Source organism: Podarcis muralis, chromosome 4 (genome assembly GCF_964188315.1).
Source record: "Podarcis muralis chromosome 4, rPodMur119.hap1.1, whole genome shotgun sequence".
Lineage (NCBI taxonomy): Eukaryota > Metazoa > Chordata > Lepidosauria > Squamata > Lacertidae > Podarcis > Podarcis muralis.
Genome location: NC_135658.1, coordinates 66173366 through 66193450, shown reverse-complemented (window position 1 = coordinate 66193450; position 20085 = coordinate 66173366). Strand labels below are relative to the sequence as shown.

The following is a 20085-nucleotide window of genomic DNA, read 5'->3' as shown; positions in this document are numbered from 1 at the left end:
CCAATAATGTATGTAAATTTACTCAGAGATTTACTGGTAAATGTCAGAAATGTGTGTTAGGAAACTTGGTTTGCAAACCAGTGATGATTACTGTCATCTTTTATTAGTGTATCATGGGAATGAGAATGAAATCTGATCATTGATCGGCTAATATAATAATGGTCTTATATTTTCTGGTGGCTTTCTAAAATTTTAAAGATTATTGGTAAATGTCAGAATTCATTATGCTTCTGACTGACCTAGATAAATAAAAATAAGCCAATATATCTGAGGGTAAAGCTATTCTGTGTCTAATTTTGTATCCATTACATACATGCTGTTCTCAAAATGTTTCAGTGAGTTTATTCACATCCATCTCCTCATTCGTTTTTTCATTCATACATACAGGCAGTGGGTACTCTTCAAAATGTTTCTAAAATCTGGTGGATTCATGAACCCTGGTATTTCTTAAATTTATGGATTTGAATTACGACCAGAAATTACCTTCCCTGTTTCAAATTATAATGCGTTTTTTTATAGTTTTTAGTGGGTTGCATTGATTTCTGAGCAGATTTGATGCATTTGAAAAGATTTGACTGCTCCATTATGAGTGTGAGTTAAGTGTCCTTTTCTCTTTGGTTCTGCAGCTGTCTCAAACCTGGATGCAGAGAGTAAACTGAGTGTCTACTATCGCGCCCCTTGGCATCAGCAAAGAAACATTTTCCTTCCTTCCACCCGACCAGCTTGTGTAGCAGAGCTGCATCGCCATGCAAAGCTGAACCTGCGAGCCTTGAGGAAAGGTAAATCATTTCTGTGTAGTCAATGAAACAGCTTTGCGTTCCAGTAGCTCACAGAAGATGCAAGGTGGTGTCCAACAAAGTCATTGTCCAAGCAGAATCACTTCTATTTGTGCAATACAACTTCCCCTCCCCCCTTCTCCCATGCACTTCCCACATACCCCCTCCCCAAAAAAATCTGCTCCAGAGGGGTGGAGGAAACCCCAGAGCAGGTTTTGGAATGACAGCTCTGTTAGGCAAGTATAAGCAATTCCACTCAAACAATTACTTCACTAGACTCCATCCTATCTCCAGGAACAGCATGTACTTTAAGCTCTTACCTTAACTGACTCCTCTTCCCTTTGATTAACTCTCTTTTGCTTGCTGAGTCATAATTCTGACAGAAGTCAAAAGTACACATGACTGCGTTTGTCTCTGGAATTCTTTATTTTATTTTTTTACAAAATGCTGTGGAAGCTTCTAAATTGAAGTGAGACACCAGCTAGCACATTTGCAAAAATAAGCAGGGTCTGGTCTGGTTTTAAATTGGATGGGGGAACCGCAGGTTGAGATTCCTGCATTGCTTGGGGTCCCTTCCAGCACTACAATTCTAATATTCCATGTATGTTGGGAGAGGGGTGTAACCCTTATGTCTCCTGCTGTTTTCCCACAAAAATTCACCCTCCAGGTACTTTTTGCCTCACAAGGGACAAGCCCTCTCTTGCACCAGAAAATGCCGAGCATGGTCTTGCTAGCAGTGAAGTACCTGAAGAAGCAATTGTGTAGATCAATGTTTTACTATAAAGGCATGGAAAAATTTAAACACACACACACACAAGTGTCTTGAAGTTTGTTAGATAAATCAAGCACCTATTAGTCTTCCATCAGCTTTGATCTGTGTAATAATTTTAAAGGCATTTTCCGTAAGAAAACTGGAAACAGGTTGTAAGGGTCTACAGTGGTACCTCGGGTTAAGTACTTAATTCGTTCTGGAGGTCTGTTCTTAACCTGAAACTGTTCTTAACCTGAAGCACCACTTTAGCTAATAGGGCCTCCTGCTGCTGCCGTGCCGCCAGAGCACGATTTCTGTTCTCATCCTGAAGCAAAGTTCTTAACCTGAGGTAATATTTCTGGGTTAGCGGAGTCTGTAACCTGAAGTGTATGTAACCTGAAGCGTATGTAACCCGAGGTACCACTGTAATCTGATTTCACAAGTATTTTATCGTTCCCACACAGATCATGTAGCTATGTTAACTAATGATATTTTTAATCCGAGTTGAAGACACGTCAGAGAATCACCTAACCTCCAAATTGCAGCCTAGCCGTATTCTGGTATTCCATTTTTCTGTTATGAAAATGGAAATGTCATAGTGGCAGAAAGGATGTGAGGGGAGAGAGTCTTTGTGCGGACCACCACCTTCACAAGAATCCTTCAGAAGGGAATTGCTGCCAGGAGCATTATCTGCAGATGTATCTTGATGCATTGAATAGAATGAAAGTTTATGAGTCATGGCAGAGGGGAGAGCAGGTATACAAATTCAACAGCGGTTCGTTTATTTTGTTGCGATTTTGTTTCTGTTAATATTGTTTTATAGATATGGCTGCTGTAGTACTTTGTGAATCCTATAATATGATTTTTGGTGTAACTGTGATGTTTAACGTATCTTTTTAGTTGTTTAGTTAAATAGTGTTGCATAGATGGTAGTTGTTTAATTGATTTGTGATTGTTTTACTGGTGATTTGTTAAGTATTCTATACAATTTATGCTGTATTCGTGATGTTCCATTATGTTATTTTTATCTTTTGTTTGTAAGCCGCTTTGGGATTTATTTGAATAAAAAGCAGCACAGAAATATCAAAAATAAAATAAAGGGAAAATACAATCATAGTAGTGTTAAAATTAGAATACACACATTTGTGTGTCTACATCACAACTGCTTTGGCTAAATTTAATCTTCTTCTGCCACCTTGTGGCCAAGAGACATCAAGTTGAGGAAAGAGTGAAACAGCAGAAAGATCATAATGGGTGAATAGGCCTATAAAAATCAAAGGACTTACTATATAGGTCTGAATATAGGTTGCACTTTCCACACCCAAATCTGACTTGTATAAAACTTTTAAGTAGCCTATCATTGTGATTTAAGCCGTGATTTAAGATATCTCATTTTAGGGGTGTGGCCTATATTCAGGGGTAGCTAATATTTGAACCAATATGGTAAGTAACTTGATTTATTTCAGTCTACTCTGGGTATATCTTAGTTGAATAACACTCAAGAGAGACTAAGTAGTTAATTTGTTCTTGACAACTTCCTGCTTAAATTATTTGATATCCACTAAACTACCACATCCATCATTTGGAGCCATTTGCCTTAATTCACCTGCACTTTGTTCTTAGCAAGTGACTTGGTGGTTGCAGAATTTATATTCAAAAACTAAGAAAATTTGTCTTCATCTGTCTGTGTATGTGTTTTAAATGTTCTACCAGGGGTGCAAATTAGTTCTTTCTTGGAGTCCAGTACCAATAGGAGGAGGAAATGTGCAGGAGAAGCATAATATCACTTCAGTTTGCCATCTTTCAAAAAACTGCTAATACAGTGGTACCTCTGGTTACATACTTAATTCGTTCCGGAGGTCCGTTCTTAACCTGAAACTGTTCTTAACCTGAAGCACCACTTTAGCTTTTGGGGCCTCCCACTGCTGCTGCGCTGCCGCCGCGCGATTTCTGTTCTCATCCTGAAGCAAAGTTCTTAACCCGAGGTACTATTTCTGGGTTAGCGGAGTCTGTAACCTGAAGCGTATGTAACCCGAGGTACCACTGTACTTTTTTTATTGTACGTTGAGAGCTGGTATAGTGTAGCAGCTTAGAGGCTGAGCTTGAAATCAGGCTTCTCAGTTCCTGCTGGGTGTTCACTCTACCCCCTTATGGCAAGGATGGGGAACCCCAGGCCTAGAAGTCAAATAAGAGCCCTTCAGGCCTCTCTGTCTGGCCCTAAACATTAAAAGTCGTATCTGCTCCCCAGCCATACCTCTCACTAGCCCTGCTTTTCATCCTTCCTTGAGTGATTTCTCCTGGAATACAGGTGATTCCCCACTTACGTGGGGTTACATTCCAGGGTCCCACATGCATAAGTGAAATCGCATTAAATGGGGAGCACCCTCTAAAGGGACGCGGGAGGCGCTGTGGGTAAAACCTCAGTGCCTAGGACTTGCCGATCGCATGGTCGGCGGTTCGAATCCCCGCGGCGGGGTGCGCTCCTGTCGTTCGGTCCCAGCGCCTGCCAACCTAGCAGTTCGAAAGCACCCCCAGGTGCAAGTAGATAAATAGGGACCGCTACCAGCGGGAAGGTAAACGGCGTTCCGTGTGCTGCGCTGGCTCGCCAGATGCAGCTTGTCACGCTGGCCACGTGACCCGGAAATGTCTGCGGACAGCGCTGGCTCCCGGCCTATAGAGTGAGATGAGCGCACAACCCTAGAGTCTGGCAAGACTGGCCCGTACGGGCAGGGGTACCTTTACCTTTTTACCCTCTAATAATCTTTTAAATGCCCTCTCTGCTGCTGTCTCTTCAATCCATACCAAAAATGCTGTATTCAAAAATCTGCACAACTAGGGGCTGGTAGGAGGCTAGAGGTGGTGCAGGAAAGCAGCTGCTACTGCTGCGCTACCCGCACATCAGCTATTAGGTGGGGAGGCTCAGCAGCATAAACAAAGCCCTGCTGTGCCTCCGGTCTCTTTGAGGCTTCCTCCACCCACACTGATATCCTCTTTGGGCTCTGAAGAGGATCTCCGCACGAGCCATGAGGACTCTGCTGCTCTCTCCCGCCATCTCCAGGTATGAAATAAATTATTTATTTATTTCCCAGCACCACACATATACACTGTCAGACGTACGTCAAAGGAGTATAAATGGGGGTGTCACCAGTCGTCATTGCTATTGTTTGCTAAAGAGACTGAACTTTGAGACTGCCTCTTCCTTGCCTAAATGTAGGATAGAGAAGGGTGTGTGAGGATGTGTACAAAGATATGCACGTTGCACTGCCCATTATTGCCAAATAAGGACTTCTCTTATTAGTGCTTTTAAGGATGGGGATCCTCATCACGTGAGAACTGGTCCAGTAACAATGCTTGCTTTCTCCTATGAATATCCTCGAGATCATAGCAATGTGCACACTTCCCATGAACTGCATCTTGACTTAAGTTTAGGCTTTTCATGGCAGATTATTTTAAAAAACACATCAGTCTGAACAATTTTCTTATTTCCTGTTTTTGCTAAACAGAGCAACGAAACTGGAGTGATAACAGGGAACAAAAAGTCCTGGGCCAAATCTCTGTGGTGGCTCCCCCATTTCCCTCCCTCCCTGTGACCTACACCCAGAAGAACAAAGAGACAAAGAACCATCCCTTGCTAAAAGTAAGTTATTCCTCTTCCCCCAATATTATTGTGGCAAGGGCTGCCAGCTTCTAATCCACACAGAACATCTTTGACTTTAATCATCATGTGGCTGAGAGAGATTTGCCAAACAGTGGCAGGAGAAACAGTATCTGCTAAACATCTTATCATACTGCTACTGAAGGCACAGAGATATCCTTTAAAAGTCAAGACTAATTATCAGGTGGTTACAATAACTAATCATGTTTATTATCATCTAATTTTCCCAGTCCCCTCATTATGTTTCTTTAACCATCCCAGGCATTGTTAAAATGTTCACAGTATTCTTTGCCTTGGTCTTAGTGTAAGCTGTAAAATTAAAAACAGGCCTATGTCCAGCCGATATGCAGTCAGTCACTGGGAGAGCAATGCTTAGCATTCATATTACTCATGTAGAACCTCTAAGAGTTCAGAAGTGAGGAACCATATTAGCCCATTAAAATGGAGGGCAGGGTGCTGAGCTCTCCTTGCCCTCACCTTCCGTTGTTCATTATTGTGGCACCCTCTTGACTTGGTGCCCATTTTGGGGGCGAACCAGTCACACTCCCCTAAATCCACCTATGGGGGCAAGTCATATCCTGCCTCTTACTTTATTGCACATTTTCAAAGTGTGCCGTTTCATTTACACTAATTCTGCATGAGCAGATCCCAGTAAATGTACATAACATTGCATCTATGTATGCACATGTGCGCACAAACACACAGACACTAACAAACTATGCCAAAGTACACAGATGATCTTCTGGGCTAAATGCTGAAAATGTGCTGTTCTGTTACTTTAATTGAAAAGTCAATATACAATTGTACCTTGGTTGTCGAACGGAATCTGTTCCGGAAGTCTGTTCGACTTCCAAAAACGTTCAACAACCAAGGCGCGGCTTCCGATTGGCTGCAGGAGTTTCCTGCACTCAATTGGAAGCCGCGGAAGCCGTGGCGGATGTTCGGCTTCCAAGAACATTTGAAAAACTGGAACACTCACTTCCGGGTTTGTGGAGTTCGGGAGCCAAAACATTTGAGTCACAAGGTGTTGGGGATCCAAGGTACAACTGTACTCCTTTTTCACACATAGGCCATGTTGATATATCATGTGTTCTTGTCTTTGCCCAGAGTGGCTAGGACAACCTAGTCAGGTGGGCAGGGTACAAGTAATAAATTACATTATTATTATTATTATTATTATTATTATTATTATTATTATTATTATTCTGCTTGCATGCAACTGTAAGCCAAAAATATTGGTTTAGGATGTACACGAGCAGCATTCAACCCATTTGTAGCTGTTGAACAAGCCACAATTCAGCACATAGCCACAGTTTCCTGTTACGGGGTTGATGGCTTCAAAACACGTCAGGATATGAAGTCATGTTTTTAAAGTTGCCCTTATGCCCTGGCTTAATTGGTAGTCCATGGTTACATGCTGAATGCTGGATTGTTCAGCTGGTCACACAAAGGGAAAGGGGAAATGGCTGCAAAGGAGCTCTTTATACACAGGAAACTAGCAACCCATGGTTTCCACAAGCTTTGCAAACCAAATTTGGGGACCAAAATTGGAAACAATGGTTTCTAGCCATGGTCTGCAGGGTTTGCACAAGCTGCAGTTTGCCACATCAGATGGTTTATTAAACTGAAGCTTAACTGAGTAGAAATGTTCTGTTCAATAGGGCATCCAATGGCACGTGGACTAAAAAATATGTTTCTTGATAGAAACTAATAAGGAATGAAAATACTCCCATAAATACTGATCAGGAGGCATATAATTTTTAGATTTTTTTGGTGACAATGGGTTCCTGAACAAGTCCAGATTGTCAAATAAATTACTTAAATATACATCAGATTATCCAGAGGCTCCTTGATCAGGCTGTAGATACATTTGGTGTGACTGGCAATGTCAGAACATCAGTAAATACTCTGGGGAAAAAGAGCTCTGGAAGTTCAAATACTCATTATTTGTAGGGACACTATCAACCAGACTCAAAATCCCATCAGTCCATCAAATGCTAAATGTGACTCTCAGAATTGATGGAAATGGAAACCAATTTCCCCAGCAGATTATTTAGATTTCCCCCCTTTCTTATGTTATCATACTGTTATCATCTGAGTAGGCAGGTAGTTAAAAAATGGAAAGCTAGCCTACATCCTGTAAACAGGAGAAGCCTACTGGAGAAGTGTTTTGTTAGGCAAAACATAATGTATCCCATCCTATAGATCTGGATCTACCTAGACTTTGTTGTCATAAACCTTTCTGACAGCCTCTTGAGCTGAAAGCAATTCATATTCAGAAACCTGTTTTCCATAGCGGTAAGTGAACTCCCCTCAGATTCAGGCTAGAGCTCAGGTATTTCCCCCAGCTTCCCCAAATTAGAAACTTAATTTGAATAATAATAATAATAATAATAATAATAATAATAATAATAATAATAATAATTTCACCCGGCCCATCTGGCTGGGTTTCCCTAGCCACTCTGGGTGGCTTACAGCATATATAAAACGTAGTAAAACATCAAACATTAAAAACTTCCCAGTACAGGGCTGCCTTCAGATGTCTTCTAAAAGTTATGTAGTTCTTTATCTCCTTGATATCTGAAGGAAGGGCGTTCCACAGGTAGGGTTCCACTACCAAGAAGGCCTTCTGCCTGGTTCCCTGTAACGTCACTTCCTGCAGTGAGGAAATCACCAGAAGACCCTCAGAGGAGGACCTCAGTGTCCAGGCTGAACAATGGGGTATAGACAATCCTTCAGGTATACTGGGCCAAGGCCGTTTAGGGCTTTAAAGGTCAACACCAACACTTTGAATTGTGCTCAGAAATGTTTAATTCCACATTCAGTTGTGAACGTTGGACCGTGCCATACATAGTCTTGGCATCATTAGGAGTCAAACTCCCTTCTCAGTTGCTTATGAGCCTTCACAATCCTCCACAAACTCCTTTCTCCCATGCAGCTGCCCCTTCCCATCCCAGTTGCCTGACTGGTAGCGACTATGAGGTCTCACTGCTAGGCACCTAGGACACCTGCTAATCATGATTACAGTATCTCAAGTGCAAGTGTTCTGGAATAATTCATGTCCAGTATGACATCCATACTAAGGAAAGTATCCTAGGAGTGCCACACTCCTAGGTGCCGACAGTGCTGCCGTTCATGGTATCAGGAAGGGTACAGCACCTCAGTTTAAGATCTGAGCTAGAGAAGCACTTTGTATTAATCTGGGTGCATTTTATAACGTTGCATTAAAATTTGTATTCTAAGCCAGGTGAGTAGCAGCTTTGGTGGCATCACTAGTTTTCTGAGACTCCCCAGCTAGCCCTAAGGTTATGCATTTAAAGCTTTTTACATTTCTACTACCAAAAGTGTACTAATTTCTTTTGCCGTTTTTGAAATGTTTCTGTTTCAACAGAATAAAATCCATAAATAAACACCACCACCACCACAGGAGATGATGGGGGGGGGGACAAAAAATCTTAAGACTCCCCACACATATTTCAAAGGTTTGAGAAGTACTTTTGAGAGGGGGAAAATCTTTAAAATTCTATGTTGGTGTGTCATAAAACCACAAGAAAACACCAAAGGGCCTTGCGACCAATGGGTAGAGCCTCATATGTTGCTTTAAGGGCTGCATTCTTAGCTATCAAAAGGCTGGTGTGGCAAAAATAATAATAATCTGCACACGTGATTAATGCCACTTAACTTCCCTCCCTAACCAACAACCATGTGTAGAAGTTAAGCAGATGGAAAACCAGGGAGCAAATTCTGATTGACAACACGTTATGAGTAAAATTTTGCAGAATGGCAACAGCTTGCAGTGATACATTTTAAATTCAATACTGTCCGGCCTTGATAAAGAGTTTGGCCCACACCACAAAAACATTCTCAGCTATGTGTTTTTAATTTTTTTAACCACTTTCCCCCCACATTTCATGTTTATAGTTTTACAGCACCCGCTCGCCCTCCCCCACCGAGTGTTGCCACATGACCCCATGGAGTCGAAAGGTATCAGAAAAAAGACTAACATAACAGCCTCTCACTCATTCTGTCCCTTTCCATCCCTAATCCTTTCTCTCGCTTGCTTTTTTTGGCTGACTAACTTTGTTGTCTTTATGTTATGCTCTTATCAACAAGGAACACCAACTTTTCTCTCCCCCCCCCCACCCCTTGGTGTAAGTTTAATAGGTTTTACCAGCTCACAAGAGGGTTTCCCTTCACTAATTAGTTTTAAAGGCCCCAACCAAATTTGTCTCTGATGGGTTTTTTGTAGGGTGCTGAAAAGAATTAGACAGAGATTTTGGATAACCACAAGAAGACATCCAAACCATAGCAGAGCAAAGCATGAATTTGTTCTATAGACTGTTATCATTGCTATTGTTTGCTAGAGAGTAGCATTGGCAGACAGTCAGAGAGTCTGTGGTCAGGTCACTTCACTTTCTTTGTCCAGAAAGCTATTGTTATGCAGGGGAAGGAATCGGCAACAAAGTACAGGCTATGTGGGTCTCTCCCCCCACCCAACCGCCTTTTTTTTTTTTTTTTTTTGCACGCATCAACTTTTTTCAGAGGTTACCTAGGAAACAAAGTCTTTTGTGCTAGTAGTTTATATGAGCTATTCATGTCTGCTGGGAACAGCACAAAAGCAGAACAGATAAAGAAAGCTGCAATGTTTTCCTAACCCAGGGATGGACAAAAATATTTTGAGGGAAGACTGGTTCCTTTTGTTATTATTTTTTGTGGGTTATTTTGCAGATGATTCAACAAGGTAAGCAAGTGACTTGCTTGTATTTTATATAAATAGATGTGAAGTGTGGTCTTTAGTCTACATGTAGGCAGTTAGGAATGCCTGCAAGCCTATTCAGGGCCTTCAGCCTTGTTAAGATATTTATTTATGAAGAGAACTATAGTTATTTGAAGGTGATTATCCGTTAGAAAATAGTACAATATTAAGCACTCTAGATACAGTAAAAGCAAATGTTGGCCCTTTAACCCACAGCTAAAAGTATTACAAGTTTTTCAGAGTAAATGAGAGCCAAGGATAGAAAATCCATGTTAGCAAAGTAGGAAATGGAAACAAATGGAAACAAGAGGTGAAAATGTTTAGAACAGAACAGAAAATGCTTAGAAGTAAATTCCTCCAGGGCTGTGTACAAATAACAGTAACCAATTAAATGGAAGAGTGAGAACTTTATAAAGCTCTGAAGGTAGTATTTCTGCCCTGTTGCTGAAGTAATTGCTGTTTTCTCAATAAGCATAGATTTCAACAAACTGCTTCTGATCTTTTACTCTCACTTGGTAAAACTACAAAGCATGCCAGTCCTGCTCTCTTTTCAAAAAGTTATTCTTGGAGTTGGTTAACTAATCTCTCTTTGTGCCTATTTATCTTTTGTGCCTTGTAGCTTGGGTAGCACATTCTGAATTACTTTGCATGATCTTCTGAATGTTATTCTTAAGACTTGAAGGTGGTGGCTCAACTTTTGCTTTTTCATTTTTCTTTTAGTACACAGTTGCTACTGTGTGATATAAAACATATGTCCTGATCCTACCCATGTTTCCTTAGAAGTCAGTTTCATTAATATTTGTGAGACTTACTTTGAAGTTAAGGATAGGATCAGGCTCTTAAACTGCAATTCTAAACCCATCTGATTGGGAATAAGTTCCACTGAATTTCTGTACAAACAATACTTTGGATAATGCTGAATTCCATTAAAACCAGTGTAACTTGCCTTCAAGTAATTTTATTCAAGATTAGCCAGGGTTGTTGTGTCAGTTATACACTGATAGACAGAAAGTCTGCATGGAACTGATTTGATATGTTTATTCAAGTATATGTTTATCAAACTAAATACAATAATGGGACTTAAAACTTACTAAAAAGTTACCAAAATGGCATGTACATATGGATCATATGTAGCAGGATACATCTTTGCAGAAGCTAAGCATTGACTGGAAGCTGTTTCCATCTTCTGAAAATTCATTTTAAACTACAGCTCCTAAATGTTTCCAGTATGTGAGGTAGTTTGACTTCCTGTGTTAAAATTGCAACACGCTCTTCATTACTGCTTTCCTGAAACCTACTTCCAAATCTATTTTTTTCTGATATTTTAAAAAAGTAACTTTATCTCGTAAAAAGAGTAGATACTGATTTTGATTGTATTCATTTACAGTCCCACCCTCCGGAGGAAGAAGATACAGATGTCATGTTAGGGCAGAGGCCGAAAAATCCAATACATAATATCCCTTCTACACTGGATAAGCAAACCAATTGGAGCAAAGCACTACCTCTCCCAACTCCAGAGGAGAAAATGAAACAAGATGCCCAAGTGATTTCCTCTTGCATTATCCCCATCAATGTCACTGGTACAGATCTCTTGTACTTCTTTTTTTGTTGACAAAAAGGTGGTTCAAGTCATTAATTTTATTACGGTGAGCATATCTCTAAACACAGGAGTTTATGATCAGCAAATGTAAGGTTTCCAAGGCAAGAACGTAACAAAGCTTTATAGCTTCAACCGTCAAATCCTATGCATGTCTACTCAAAAGTCAGTTCTACTTTGTTTAATGGGGCTTTCTTCCGGGTACGTGTGCATAGGATTGCAGCCCAAACAAGCTATATTGGTAATTTCATGAGTATCCATCAACACTGGTGCTGTTATATCTGAAGTAAGATGCCTACAGAAGAACTGTCTCTGAAAGCCCTGAGATATTTTTTTCTGCCTTACATTCCTGTTATGAGATGAGCCTTTCTTTCATATGCAAGAAAATTGAAAACTTCTGCTTTCATTTGAGAAACAACCTTGGTTCTCCATTATATCCAACCTCCAAGAATGGAAGTTAGTTTACAAACCAGGAAGGGTGGTTTTGGCTAACCATAGTTGGTTTCAACTAACCGTAGTTAAAATAAACCACTGTCCTCTAAGTTTTGCTATATCAGGGTTCTAAAGCAGAAGCTTCTTATTTCTTTCCAAATAAGGAAGAGGAGGGAGGAGCAGCTAAGAAGTCTGAGACTCATACTGTTTTTTTCTCACTATGTCTGAACTCGCCAGTTCTCTTGTTGGTTCATTATCTCATTCCATGGTGAGAGCATTACACTAAATAGAAATATCCATGCAGTCTTCCCCTAGAAAGCTTGTCTATCAAAAGCAGAAGTGCTTAGGAGACTTCTAATTAATTATATTACCCTTCCAAGTAATATATGCACATTTATCCTTGCTAATAAGGCAAGTTGAATAACCAGAACAAAATATACTTGTGCTCTGTTGTGCTAAAATTTATTACACTAGGCTTGTGGAATTATCAGGGGGCGGGGTATCCATTTATCTGAATTTGTGTTTTGAAATTTCTGTAGGAAAGGGGGATCAAATATGTGTGTGTGGACATTCTGCCCAAACTACAGTCAGCTGCCACACATATGTGTGTCACACATATGATGTAACATCATATGTGATGTAAAGTGTGAGACAAGTAACAGCGTAGCTGCACAGAAACAATTGGGAGCCTTAAAGTGCACTCCTGATTTTATCCTGTCCCAAATACTTGCTATTGCAACCAACCAGGTGATCGCTACTGACAGCATGCCTCATTGACAGCAAACCCTACAGGGAAATGGTTCCTTTGCCCATACGGTTTTATTTCAAATTGCACATGCAAAGGATGCATAAAAGGAAAGGATCCCATTGCCACAGCAGTTTGAAATCAAACCGTGCTGGCAAAGGAACTGGGGTTTGCAGACCAGTGGTTGCTGCAAATCCCATTTCCTTTGCCTACATGGTTTGAAATCAAACCACTCAGGCAAGGGAAAACACTTCATCTGATGTCATGGTGATAACAGGTGGTGGATGTGAATATTCTTAAGCTGCCATTCTCTTGGAGCATTTTGGTCTTGCCTAGTTGAATTTTTGACACTTTTATCTGAATAGCTGATCCCAGCGTCATATAACTGCTCTTGAAATTTAGCTAACATTGCCCCCTTCCCCTCCACCATTTCAAATCAGTTTGTCACATGGCATAGTGAGTAGGTTATTATTTGAGATTAATAAGTCTAAAACCACTTTGAGTTCACAAAGATAGTTTTGCTGCTATTTGGATGCTGGCCAATGTGTTTAGGATTAGGGCACAAATTTCACTTTTGAAAGCTCCAAATGCTGTGGCTTTTTTCTGTGATAAAAATAGATTCACAATGACACCAAATTAAAAACTTGTAATAAAATCTGTTTCCAGTGTCCAAGCTATTAGAGATTATTCTGTTCAGTTGTTGTAGATATCACTAAAAGTTTCCAAACAACAGAACTGCCGGAACATCTTGAAAAGTTCAGAACCATTATTTTTCTTCACCCCCCTCCCAATGCATTAACACTTGTTCTAAAATAATGAAAGGCAGTAGGGTGTCGTAGTGCTTTTGTTCAATATTAAAGATTTCTGTTCACTTATTGCAGTGGTGTTGGTGATGGTTGGAATATAGGATTTTTGTCTGGGGTCTCCTGTAGTAGATTTCAAGAAGAACTTTTACAAGAAAGTTACTTTTTGGTGTTTTACATTTGTATGTAATGTACTCTGTATGTGTATGTCTGTGTATAATTATGGTTGATATAATTATACAGAATTGAAAGTACAGGTTTTTGAATCAAGATTTTTGGTTTTTATTCCCTTCCTCTCTACTTTTAGTTCATATTGTTGCCTTTCAAATTACACTATGAGAACCCTCATGTTTAGCTACTGCCCCGATACATTTGTTCAGAAGGGATCCTTGCCAAGTTATAACTCTTTGATGAAAGGAAATCTACTGTAACATCAGATGGTTTATTATTACTAAATGGAAACACAATATTTAATTTGTAAATGCATTTTTAGCCAGATGAATAGCTGACAGGGTTTTCAGATTTGTTTCTAAAATTTAGTCTCCAATAACAAGTGAAAAACAAATTATTTAGACTCATAACACATTTTTAAAAAAATAATTTGAATCTCCTTCAGTAATGCTTTTTTCCAGTTTTTTGCATGTTATCTGTGTCCAGTTAAGAAGCAGGTAACAGGAAAGCTCCCTGCCAGTCAAAGCAGATAGTATTGGGTTGGAGGGACAAATAGTCTGACTTACCTAGGTTCTAGGTGGAGGACACTGTTCTTATTTGTTGCTAATCTCTTCCCAGATTAATTAGGGAAATACTATGTACCATGGAGCAATATATACTAGATATCATTTGCATTAGAAGTGATGAAGAAGCTTGTAATAAGAAGACTGCTCCTTTTTAGAATCTTACTTTTAGTTCACACTTTGCAAATGCCCTTTGCAACGACGATGTCTTGCATCTGGAAACATTCACCCTGTTCTTCATGTGTTGACAACATAAGGGTGTTGGGAGAAAGGGACATGTAGGAATCTATACAGTGAACAGGAAGTCAGACAGGACAACTTTACAAGGTAAAAACAGATATGTGATGTAATGACACGTAAGTGATGTGGCTGCTCTGTAATGACAGTATCAGCATTAGTTTAGGAATTCAGCTCAATTAAACACTGGTGGTAATTACTCATTACCAATCTAATTTACAGTTACTGAACCATGAAATCAGAGTGAACATTTAGATATGTCTCGACATTAACAATGTTCTCTAAGGACTGATATAGGGAAAACTTAGTTGCATCCTGCTCTTGAGCCATCATTATTCTGAAACATGCGGTATAATAAGATAGGCTGGACTCAGGTTTTTGCAACTGCCCCTTGGCTTCCCCACAATTTCATTGCAATGTAAGCATTAAAATAAAAAAGTACAGCTGCCCAATTTCTGATCATCATCTTGAATGCTACTGTTCATTTCATAGATGTCAGTGCCTGTATATCCATAATAAATGGACAAACCATTACAGTAAATGTTCCTTGCTAATGAGAGTGCCTAACTTTCCCTGCATCCCTTTCATTCCCCTCTCCTACCTTTTGTAACTTTTGGCAACGCAGGCTGCTCAGAGGGAACAGGGATCATAGAAGCAACGCTGTGGTACACGGTGATTTTTTCCCATGAGAGTTGTACAAGGTCTGCCTTATATTTATTTGCAGGCACAATCCAAAGTGCTCACATGACCTCCACTGTCTTCCAGTCATAACAATTTGTTTACTATTTCCAAAAGCTAATGAGACCTATTTATGGGTTGCAGGAGTTGGTTTTGACAGAGAGGCTAGTATACGCTGCTCTCTTGTTCACTCACAATCCGTACTACAGCGGAGACGGAAATTGAGAAGGAGGAAAACCATCTCTGGCATCCCCAGAAGAGTCCAACAAGAAATAGGTGTAGTATCAATAAAACTCTTCGCTAGATAGCATTCTTAACTGCCTTAATTGCAGCAATAGCCTGCCTTCCAAACTGCTTTCCAAGGAACACTTCAACTTCAATGATGGTGGAGTTTCAAATCTAATGCGTTTGGGTATTGCTATTTTTTGTTTTGTCTTTTTTATTATTAAATACTGCCAGCCAAACTATATTACTTATTACAGCCTTCAGTCTTGATGCACAGTAGGCCTTACTGAGTAATATAGATATACGTGTCCAGCCCTTATTGTTTAAGTGTAATGAGTTACTTAATTTTTGTTGTATACTTTTATTTTTGTTTGTTTTGATACCCATAATGTGTACATAAAAAGTAACTAGATTCAGTGAAAGTTTATTCTTGTAGCCAAGGGACCCGTAAGGTAAAGCTGTGACAAATGATATGATGCAACGTGATAATGAACTGTCACTGATTTTATACAGAAGACCAGTTGAATATTTATGCCAGATAGCTCTCAACGTTTGAAAACTTTCCCAAATATTTTTCCTCTTTTCACGTTTGTCTCCTTGACCTTTTTTAAAAGAATTGTAACGATAACATACATAAGATGTGTTGACTTGGCTCTTTTCTATACAAATGTTGAGTCAGTGGTAATCAGGGTCAAGTCCACTGGACCTAAGAAGCACAGACTTTTTCTACTGGCTGCATACACACCATACATTTAAAGCACATGAATTTCCCCAAAGAATCCCAGGAACTGTAGTTTGTTAAGGGTGCTATGTGTTGTAGTTCCTTTCTTTGGAGGGAATCTGTGAGCTTTAAATGTCCTTTAAATGTATGGTGTGTACACAGCTCACATCTGTTGTACAATGACAGATAATGAATTGAAGATTCAAGCTATCATAATATAATAAATACTCAGAATTTAGATAAGGGTGGTTTGCTTGTTCCCTTGCATTTTGTACTTCTCAAAGGAAAAGCCACCAAGGAGGGGGATGACTTGGAGTGATGAGTTTGGCACTCCTGATGCAAATTGCTTGTTCTAATAGACACCCCCCCCCCCGGAAGCAGCTTTCCCTGTTGAACAAGGGATATAATGTTTAAGCACATCTGCTTGAACCCTCTCATTTGGCCCATAGCAAATCCTTTTTCTTCATGTTAGTTACTGTTGTTGAAAGGCTTGGGCAGGGAGGAGAAAAACCCTATGTGATGCATTTTTAAGGCCAATGTAAGGGACATAGCTTGTCAGCCAACTGAAATGGTGCCTCACAGAGTTTTGTGTGTGTCCTAGATTCTGACGAATCACCCGTAGCAAGAGAGCGGAATGTGATTGTGCATGCAAATCCAGACTTCTCTAATAACGTCAACAGGAGGTCAGGTACCAGAGACTCTGAATGCCAGACAGAAGAAATCCTTATTGCTGCCCCATCCCGGAGAAGAATTCGAGCTCAGAGGGGTCAGAGCGTAGTAGCCTCCCTGTCTCACTCAGCTGGCAACATACTGGTGCTGACAGACAATGGTGATCCCATGTTTACAACATCAGTAAGCAACCGCGTCAGATCTAGGAGTCTTCCTCGTGAAGGTGCTAGAGCCAATGAAGGGGACCACAACTCTGGTGCCAAAATGTCAGCATACGATGCAGAACACTTTCTAGCAAGCCAAGAAAGGATCTCCACAAAGAGTAAAGATGTCATCAATACCCAGTGTTCACAAGAACACCATCCCATAGGTTTAACTTGTTCTCAGCATCTTCATAGTCCAGACTGTAATTCAAACGAGAGGGGGAGGTCAAGGTTGTCAAGGATGGCAGATTCTGGAAGCTGTGATATTTCATCAAACTCCGATACCTTTGGAAGTCCCATTCACTCCATCTCCACAGCTGGGGTTCTTCTTAGCAGTCACATGGACCAGAAAGATGATCACCAGTCATCCAGTGGGAACTGGAGTGGAAGCAGCTCAACATGTCCTTCCCAAACATCCGAAACAATTCCTCCTGCTGCCTCTCCCCCACTGACTGGTTCTTCACACTGTGATTCAGAATTATCCCTGAACATTGCCCCTAATGCCAATGAAGATTCTAGTGTCTTCATAACCGAACACTACAGTGATCAGCTAGATAAGGTTAGAGGACACAGGACAAGTTCTTTCACTTCCACTGTAGCGGATCTACTTGATGACCCTAATAACAGCAACACGAGTGACAGTGAATGGAATTTCTTGCATCACCACCACGATGCATCCTGCCGCCAGGATTTCAGCCCTGAACGCCCCAAGACAGACAGTCTGGGATGTCCAAGTTTTACAAGCATGGCCACATACGATAGTTTTATAGAGAAGACACCATCTGACAAAGCAGACAGTAGCTCACACTTTTCAGTTGACACTGAAGGCTATTATACCTCCATGCACTTTGACTGTGGTCTCAAGGGAACTAAAAGTTATATTTGTAACTATGCAGCTGTGGGCTCCGAGAGTGGCCAGAATGCAAGCGTTGCTTCCAATCTCACTAACTGCGCCTGGCAGGATTACGTAAACCATAGGAGGCAAGGAAAGCAGAGCATCTCTCTAAAGAAACCAAAGGCAAAGCCAGCCCCACCAAAACGCAGTTCATCTTTAAGGAAATCTGACAGCAGCATAGATCTTCCTGAGAAGAAAGAACCAAAGATAAGCAGTGGGCAGCAGCACATGCCTCACACTTCCAGGGAAATGAAGCTGCCCCTCGAGTTTTCAAACACACCTTCGAGAGCAGAAAACGCTAGTCTGCCAAGCAAGCAGGAACACGCCTGGGATAATCAGGAGGAGAGCGGATTAAAAGACCCTCCATTTGACACCATGGACATCCCATCCTTTAAAGACGAAGGTGCTGAACAATCTCACTATGCAGATCTCTGGCTTTTAAATGACTTGAAATCGAATGACCCTTATAGGTCTTTATCCAATTCTAGCACTGCTACGGGTACTACAGTCATAGAATGCATAAAGTCGCCAGAAAGTTCTGAATCACAAACGTCACAGTCTGGATCAAGAGCCACCACTCCCTCCCTCCCTTCTGTTGAGAACGAGTTCAAATTGGCTTCCCCAGAAAAGTTGGCTGGCTTAGCTTCTCCTTCAAGTGGTTACTCAAGTCAGTCTGAAACACCAACATCATCTTTTCCCACAGCTTTCTTTTCTGGGCCCTTATCCCCAGGGGGGAGTAAAAGAAAGCCAAAAGTACCAGAAAGGAAGTCCTCATTACAACAGCCTTCTTCTAAAGATGGCAGCGTATCTCTAAACAAAGATCTAGAACTTCCAGTTATACCTCCTACTCATCTTGACCTAAGTGCTCTTCATAATGTCTTGAATAAACCATATGCTCACAGACACCAACTACATGCTTTTAATTACAATAAACCAAGTATGGTAGAAGAAGCACTGAACTCCAATCCTCCACAAGCCCTTGCAATCACACCTTCTGTTCTGAAGTCTGTACATCTTCGATCCATTAATAAGCCTGAAGAAGTGAAACAAAAAGATCATACAGAGCTCCATGTTCAAGGAAACACTTTATTGGTTACTGCCATTTCTGGTAAAATGAAGCCACATGTAAGCAAGAAGCAAATATCACGACAATACTCCATGGAAGAGGCCATTGTGTCCTATGTTGATGTATCTCCAGTACAGATAACCCCAGAACAACTTCACATGGCTAACAGTTTGTCTTTCAGTGAAAAGAATACCTGCAAACAGATGGTGACCTCAGGAAATGTGGGTGCTCCAACAGCTAAATATGTAACAGATCAAATGCATCGGGTTCATGATTTTTTACTAGAGAGTACGCTAAGTAAAGCCTGTGGCAGTTCTGCTGAACCATTTCCACAAGGCTCAGATGACCTTTCAAGCAATTCTATTGGGAAAAGAACCACATATGGATCAGAGCAGGAGAGGAGTCTTGACCTTGTGCAGCTTCAGCAAGAATTACCTGCATACCGTGAACAAAAGTTGGAATACGAACCTATACGTGAAACTATGTCCCAGTCTGGCCCCGCAGGTGGGGGAACAGACATTAGTCATCAGCTAAAGCATCGGCTTGATCCAAGTCAACATGATGACAAAGTGCCTGGGAATATCAGCTATGAATCAGAGATCTCAACTGTAGATTCACTCAGTGAAAAATCATCTGAGCAGGAAAACGAAATTGTGTCAGGTATTCCAACCAAAAGTGCCTCTGATGAGAGTGACAGCAGAGCAGCTGAGTCACAAAGGACCCCAGATGATGATGTCTTAAAAGGTACGTTCGTAACTATTTTTGTTCTGTTTGAGTGAGATGGCTTTCTGTGGTGGCAGTTCACAGAGATCAGCCAGCTGACAGCTCCATTTATTTTAATGGAGCTTTGCCAATACTTTTCAGCAGAGAGAGAGAAAACCTACCATGCTTTGCAGAAATATATATATGTGTAGGAATGAATTTGCATTTCTTTTTATTTCAGTTCAGCTGTGAAAAGAGCAGTAACCCTTTATAACTAAGCATTATTTTGACAGATCATCCAATATTTAGACTAGATTGTCTAGTGCCTGTCATTATACTAGCAGCTCCATTAATTATTGAGCAAGTAGATTACATTAACCAGCTCTATTGTAACGTGTGGGAAAGTGTTTGATTAAGTCTCAGTAGGTCTTCTCTTTTTG

General features: G+C 40.6%; 1 protein-coding gene across 6 annotated transcripts in view; it reads left to right on the top strand.

Moving 5' to 3' along the window:
• NHS (NHS actin remodeling regulator) overlaps positions 1 to 20085 on the top strand; it is a 235937-nt gene that overhangs the window by 209578 nt on the left and 6274 nt on the right. For 4 of the 6 annotated variants that reach the window (XM_028727590.2, XM_028727594.2, XM_028727593.2 and 1 more), the window contains exons 2-7: positions 627 to 779; positions 5031 to 5164; positions 9104 to 9166; positions 11326 to 11518; positions 15309 to 15440; positions 16712 to 19687. In XM_028727590.2, the coding sequence (XP_028583423.2) occupies positions 627 to 779; positions 5031 to 5164; positions 9104 to 9166; positions 11326 to 11518; positions 15309 to 15440; positions 16712 to 19687 (3651 nt within the window). Of the gene's footprint in view, positions 1 to 626; positions 780 to 5030; positions 5165 to 9103; positions 9167 to 9194; positions 9924 to 11325; positions 11519 to 15308; positions 15441 to 16711; positions 19688 to 20085 lie in introns of those variants that run through there. The other 2 variants (XM_028727592.2, XM_028727596.2) reach the window with 2 other exon arrangements.